At 38.6% G+C, this 7483-nt stretch overlaps 1 protein-coding gene across 1 annotated transcript; it reads right to left on the bottom strand.

Annotated features, from left to right (window-relative positions):
• Positions 1–3567: 3567 nt before the first annotated feature.
• LOC122747703 (olfactory receptor 8D1-like) lies at positions 3568–4536 on the bottom strand. The gene has a single exon (XM_043993585.1). It carries the CDS (start codon positions 4519–4521, stop codon positions 3568–3570), a length of 954 nt encoding a protein of 317 aa, XP_043849520.1. The 5' UTR covers positions 4522–4536.
• Between the last annotated feature and the right edge of the window lie 2947 nt (positions 4537–7483).

Genomic DNA, 7483 nt, shown 5'->3' with positions numbered 1-7483 from the left:
TTAGGAAAAAAACAGAAGGGTAAGAATTTTTTTTACAGCAAGTATTTCTGATAAAAGCTTTATTTTTCAAGTATATAGAGAACTGAGTCAAATTTATAAGAATATAAATCATTCTCCAACTAATAAATAGTCAAAGGATGTGAACAGGCAGTTTTTGATAAATCAAAGCTACTTATATTCACACATATATGTCAGTATATGCTCGCATAATGGTCTGAAGCACGACTGAATAGCAAAAATAAAATAAAATAAAATAAAACAACTTTGAGGTACCAGCCTACACCTATTAGGTTGGTTTATATAACAGAAAAAATAGCATGGATGCTGGAAGGGATTTGGGAAAATCAGGACACATACATTATTGGTGGAGTTGTGAACTGATCCAGCCATTCCATGGAGCAATTCAGAACTATGCTGAAGGAGTGTAAAACTGCATATCCTCTGATCCGGCAATACTACTGCCAGGTCTATTTTGCAAAGATATTTTTAAAAGGAGAGAAAAAGCACCTATTTGGGCACAAATATTTATAGCAACTCTTTGTGGTGGCAAAGAATTAGAAATTGAGGAGATGTCCATAAAGTGGGGAATGGCTGAACAAGGTGTCCTATATGATAATGATTGGAATACTCTTATGCTATGAGAAATGACCAGCAGTCTGCTCTCAGAAAGATCTGGAAAGATTTAGAGGAACTGATGTGAAGTTAAGTGAGCAAAACCAGGATTACATTGTACACAGTAGCAGTAATATTGTATGATGATCAACTGTGAATAACAGCTATTTTTAGCATTATAATTACAAACAATTCATGATGAAAAATGCTATCCATATCCAGATAAAGGACTGATGGAGTCTGAATGCAGATCAAAGAATATTATTTTTCAATTTTGTGTGTGTGTGTTTGTCATTCCTTTATGGGAATTATAATTGATTTTCAAAATGGTGAAAAGCTGGTTGGAACTGTTCAATTACCTAAATACTGTGAAGAGTAGAGACATCTATGGTCTGATTAGATTTTAAAATAAAAACTTAAGAAGGAACTTGTTGTCCCCTTACTTTTTTTGTTCACTTTTCTAGCCTCTTTCTTGATCTATTCAGATTCTATTAACCTTTGGGTAGGGATAGTGCAGTCACTGCCCAAGTTCAGACTTTTGCATGCTGCTTTATTCACAGACTCTTCTTGGGGTTTTAGAGATTTTTAAAAGTCTTTCCAAAGTTTTTTTCATGGGAGTAAAGTTGTGGACAATGCTCTTCTAGTATGCACTCTGGCCCTTATCCCAGAAAGATTTCTGCTCCTTCCCCTCCCTGGAACTGTAACCTAGAACTGGATGTGAGCATTCAGTCACCATCAGTACCTAGTCCTGTGCTCAGTGTTGGCATCCCTTGAAATAATTTTCTGACCAATTGTCCAATCCCTGTACCCTCTCTGGGATGAGAGCACCCAAAGCTGTGCCACTAGTATGGCTGCCATCTCCAGGGCCCACTGCTAGTGGTGCTGTTATCTGTGCCCCAGTGTCGCACACCTCTCTTTCTGACCTTCTAAATTGTCTTGGGCTGGAAAAAACTCTGACCTTTTGTTGGCTATGTCACTCCAGAATTAAGTGTGATAAGTCATTTTAGAGTTGCTTGGAGGGGAAAATTGGAGGAACTTAACTTGTTCCCTCTACTGTGCCATCTCAGCCAACCCTCATGAAATTTGCTCTGTTATCATGAAGTTGAACAACTTGAACAACATTCTGCTACTTGAAGTTTCTTAATTCTACTTTAAAAAAATTTGCATTTCTTGAAGTAAGTGAATTCTAGATTATAATGGGATGTCATTTACCTTTTTGTGCCATTTTAGGTCAGTGAGTAAAAAAAAATCTTAATAGTAAAAGAGACACAAGATATATGTTTTGGAGATTTGTCCCTGATTTTTGAGAACCAAGAGGAAATTAGATAAAGGTAGAGGTGCTTCAGTACTCATGAAAACTTCCTAAATTTTCTGAAGCTACAACATGAGCCTTGATATGTGATTTATTCTCATTAATCTAAATGTTGGAATGATACTAATAATTATGGTACCATTTCTACTTTCCAGTTGAGGCATAATTTATATATACACTGTAAGAGGCTAAATTCTAGCTAGTCCGTCTAAAATATATAATGAGTGGTCACCAATAAATTATAAGCAAGTGTTAGACTTCTTTTTTTTTGGTGAGGCAACTGGGGTTAAGTGACACAGCTAATAAGTGTTAAGTGTCTGAGGCTGGATTTGAACTCAGGTCCTCCTGACTTCAGGGCCAGTGCTCTATCCACTACACCACCTAGCTGCCCCAAGAGTTAGGCTTTTAAGCATTTATTAAGGAGAATTTGGTGAAGAGAAAAAGGCCTAGATTCAGCTTTCTATCTCAGGGAACCAATGTCTCCATCTCCTCTCCCCCCTGAGGTCCTTGTGAAAGGGAGTGAGAGAGCAAACCTCGCCTCTTTTATAGACAGTACCCATGAGCAAACGTCACTTCCTGACACCAAGGAAAACCTCATAGCTTGCCTTCAGATGCCTTCTCCTCATGGTGGAGCTTTCCTACAGTAACTCTCCAGCAGGTGGCGTCATTCCAATCGTTACAACACACGTGTGTATATATATATATATTTATATATATATATATATATATACACACACACACATACCTATATGTATACATGTGTATATATATATGCATGTATATCCATGTGTGTAAATATATATACATATTGTGTGTGTGTGTGTGTGTGTGTATACAATTTTTACTAAAATACCACTGAATCTCAGAATTTATTCAATGCTCAGTATTTCAGGTTAGCAAGCTTGCTTTCTAACATTGTCAACAATCTTAGAAAATATGGTATGGCACAGGTAAATTCTGGAGGGAAAATATCATGTTGCATATTACTTTAGGATGTTCCAGTGAGGAAAATCCCTGATGGAATAATTGTTGGGAGTTGGGTAAAAGGGGAAGGCAAGACAGGAAGGGAAATTGACAAGGAAAAATATGGCTTTCCCTACTTTGCAATGTTGTCCACATCTGACTTTTGTCTTGTAATGATTAGAATGATGCCGCCTACTGGAGACTTGCTGTGGGAAAGCTCCACCCTGAGGAAAATGCCTCAGAGGCATTGTGGCTTTTCCTTGGCGTCAGGAAATGACGTTTACTCATGGGTGCTGTCTATCAAGGCTACCAGCCAATCAACTTGAGGAGCCTCCTATTTTCTGGGAGGAGACAGGAAGGAGGAAAGGGAGCCTGCGCGGAGAGCTCTCTTTTTTTGGGTTCCTGACTTGATGGTGGTGGTGGCTGCAGAGGACTTCACAGGAAATTTGAGGAAAGATAGGAATGCCAGGCTGTTGGAATTCTGTTCTCAATCTTTTTCTTTCTATTTTCCAATAAACCCTTAAAAGCCTAAACTCGTTTTATCAGTGCTTTTAGTCAGTTTCCCCCAAAACTGGGGGAACAGATTAGAATCCACATTTAGAATCTTAAATTACACAGTCTCAAAGGGAATAGATCACTAGTGTGACGAAGCAAAAATAAATTTAAGACCACAGTGACTTTTAATTGTGCTGCTTGCACCAGGAAACTACCCAGTCCTTCTTGATTTTCCTTAGTGCATCCTTCACATCCTTATTCCTTAGACTATAGATCCAGGGGTTTAGCATGGGGATGACTGTGGTATAGATCACTGAGGACACTTTCTGTTGAGTGATGTTGCTGGTTGATGCAGGCTGACAGTACATAAAAATGATGGAGCCATACAGAACTGCCACAGATACCAGGTGGGATCCACAAGTGCTGAAGGCTTTGGACCTGCCCTTAGCAGAATGGATGCTGAGGATGCTGGATAGGATGAACACATAAGAAATAAAGATGGGTAAAGTTGACACCAATGAATTGACCACGACGAGAAGCATCACCAAAAGCTCATTGATGTAGGTGCTAGAGCAGGAGAGCTTCAGAAGGGGAGGGATGTCACAGAAATAATGACTGATCATATTGTTTCCACAGAAGGACACTCTAGTTAAACAGCTGGTGTGAGTAATAGCCCCAAAGGCACCCATGGCATACACTCCTACCACCAACAGGAAGCAGATGTTCTGAGACATGGTGCTGTTATAGAGCAGGGGGCTACAGATGGCAACATAGCGATCATAGGCCATGGCTGTCAGCATGAAGCAGTCAGCAATACAGAAAGTACAGAAGAAAAAGAACTGGGTCAAGCACCCTGAGTAGGAGATGATGTTCTTCTCTGATACAAAGCTCACCAACATTTTAGGTGTTATGACAGAGGAGAAGCAGAGATCAATAAAGGACAAGTTACTGAGAAAATAGTACATGGGGGTATGTAACTGAGAACTGATCCTGATAAGTAGGAGTAAGCCCACATTCCCCATCATGGAGATAATATATATTTGTAGGAAGAGAAAGAAGAGGGGGAGCTGGAGTTCTGGCTTGTCTGTTAATCCCATAAGGATAAATTCTGTCACTATTGAATGATTCCCATTATCCATTGTCCTCCAAAAGTTGAGGTGGGAATCTGTGAGGATGGAAGGGAAGAATCCTATTAGACAAAGATGAATATTTCTGCTTACCTAAGATCTTAAAAAATATAAAATATATCCTTGAACTCCTAGCAGCCGCAAGTACCCACAGGCATTCATAAACTTTTAATGTAAAACTAGATCATGGGGGGCAGCTAGGTGGCGCAGTGTATAAAGCACTGGCCCTGGATTCAGGAGGACCTGAGTTCAAATCCGGCCTCAAACACTTGATGCTTACTAGCTGTGTGACCCTGGGCAAGTCACTTAACCTTCATTGCCCCACCTCCCCCCCAAAAACCAACCTAAATCATGGCATCTAATACTAAATTTTGAGAGGGATTTCCAATATTTTATAGTCTAATCCATATCAACATCATAAATTCTGTCTATAATAAAAAACAAGTTTGAGGAATTAAAACAAAAACTGCATCTAATTAAGAAGTCTCTAAATCTATAATATTAAAAGACCAACACAATTATCATTTACAAAGTTATCCTTTAATTCTAATAACCTTTAATGGGCAACGTCTTCTAACAGGTTAGCATGACTAGCATGAACCCCTATTCATCTCCTCTTAAGCTGATCATGATGTATAAACACAGCTATAAACATATCTAAGCTTGAGCAACTCCTCTAAACCCCACTTCCCCTTTATTTATCAGTGCTTCAGAAAAGTCTAATTCCATCCCTCTGGGTACCCCTCCAGTGACTAAAATCACAGTCCCTTTGTAATTTAGAGTAGTGATGGGCAAGGCAGGCAACCTCATAAAGTGAAACATTCAGGTGGCATGGGGCATCTTTTAGGATTACTTTTTATAAAAACAAAATGTTTTGATGTGCCTTTATTTCCTTATTTCATTGAGTGCTTTTCCCTTACTAAAATATTCTCTTTTGAAGGTTTTTTGAAGTCTCTGTTCTTTGGGGTATTGTCCTTATAGCTTTTCCACTTCTAATACATCATAATGATGTGGAGGTGACTGAGTTCTTGATGGATAAGCAAATGTAATGCAAGGACAGAAAGGTATTAATGAGCAGAAAAAACTTCAACCATGAGCCTAGTGGCACATTGCATGTGTCGTCTAAGCATCAACTTCTCTAAGTTCAGAGAGGTTAATTACTAAGTGATAGATAGACAGTTGGTACTGTAGATAAAATTCTGGATTTAGAATTAGAAAAATGAGTTCAAATCCAGCTTTAGACACTTACTAGCCAAGTGACAATGAGTAAGTCAAACTTATGTCGACCTCATCTGTAAAATGGGGATAATAACACATATCTAAGGATGGTTGTAAGGATAAAATGAGACAATTTTAAAGTACTTTATAAACTGTAAAAAAACTATATAAATGCTATGTGTGATTATTATTATTATCATTTTCAATTTGGCTACAAAGTGTATAACTTTTAGGCCACAAAAACTTTCAAGAAAAGTATTTTTCAACATGTCAGTTAATAAATAAACATTTATTAAGTGTCCACTACATTCCAGGCACTGTGTTAAGAACTGAGGATGGAGGCAGCTAAGTGGTGCAGTGGATAAAGAACTGACCCTAGATTCAGGAGGACCTGAGTACAAATCCAGCCTCAGACACTTTACACTTACTACCTGTGTGACCTTGGGCAAGTCACTTAACCCTCATTGCCCTGCAAAAAAAAAAAGAACTGAGGATGCAAAGAAAGGTAAAAAATATTCCCCGTTTTGAGGAGCTAACAATGGAATGATATAGACCCTAGCTTCTTAAATTTTGGGTTGTGACCTCATACAGGGTCACATGACTGAATATGGGTGTTATGAAAAATTTGGAAACAGTAAAAGGTTATGCATAATTATTTTATAGACCTACATACCCAAGGTCACATAAAAATTTCTTGGGTGAAAAGGAGTCACAAGTGTGAAAAGTCTAAGAAACCCTGATATGGAGGACAACATACTGTTTTTTGTCCTTCATTATCAAAGAGGGCCAACAACATCAGGAGGGTGAAGACTTGCAAGTGAATTGTATTTAAGTGAGGCAGGGATGTGCAAAGTCATCAGCCTCACTCTCTCCTTCAGGTTCATCTGAGTCCAGTGGCAAGACATAGGTCCAGATGACTAGAGATGACCACATAAACAACATGCAAATAACTGTACAAACAAATTACATATATGATAAATGGGAAAAATAATCAGAGGAAAAGCAGTAGAATTGTGAGAAATTGGTAAGTGTATATACACAGACATGTGTGTATATATATATGTGTGTGTGTGTGTGTGTGTGTGTGTGTACCCACATGCATACATATATCCATATATCCATACACATATACCCTATAGATCAGGGCTTCTTAAACTTTTTCCACTTGTGACCCCCCCCCTTTATTTTTTGGTGAGGCAATTGGGGTTAAGTGACTTGCATTGGGTCACACAGCTAGTAAATGTCAAGTGTCTGAGGCCGGATTTGAACTCAGGTACTCCTGATTCCAGGGCCAGTGCTCCATCCACTGCGCCACCTAGCTGCCCCGTGACCCCTTTTGACCCAAGAAAATTTTATGCAACTCTGGGTATGTATGTTTATAAATAGGGAAACGTAAACTTTTACTGTTGCCAAATTTTCTGTATCCCCCAATTCAATTATGCAACCCCATATGGGATCTTGACCTATAGTTTAAGAAGCTAGACTATAGATGGTGGAATTTTAGCTAAGATTTGAAGGAATCTAAGGTAGCCAGGAGGTGAAAATAAGGAAGGAAAGTATTCCATGCATTGTGGATTACCAAGAAAGTCAGTCAAGAGATGGAATGTCTTGTTCAAGATACAGCAAGGAGGGCAGAGGGGGGAAGATTATAAAGGATTTTGATTACTAAACATAGAATTTCAGTTGATCCTGAAGATGAAAGGGAACCACTGGAGTTTATTAAATAGGTCTAGGTGATATGGTCAGACTTGTGTTT

Source organism: Dromiciops gliroides, chromosome 3 (assembly GCF_019393635.1).
Source record: "Dromiciops gliroides isolate mDroGli1 chromosome 3, mDroGli1.pri, whole genome shotgun sequence".
NCBI lineage: Eukaryota > Metazoa > Chordata > Mammalia > Microbiotheria > Microbiotheriidae > Dromiciops > Dromiciops gliroides.
This window is presented reverse-complemented; position numbering and strand designations above follow the sequence as displayed.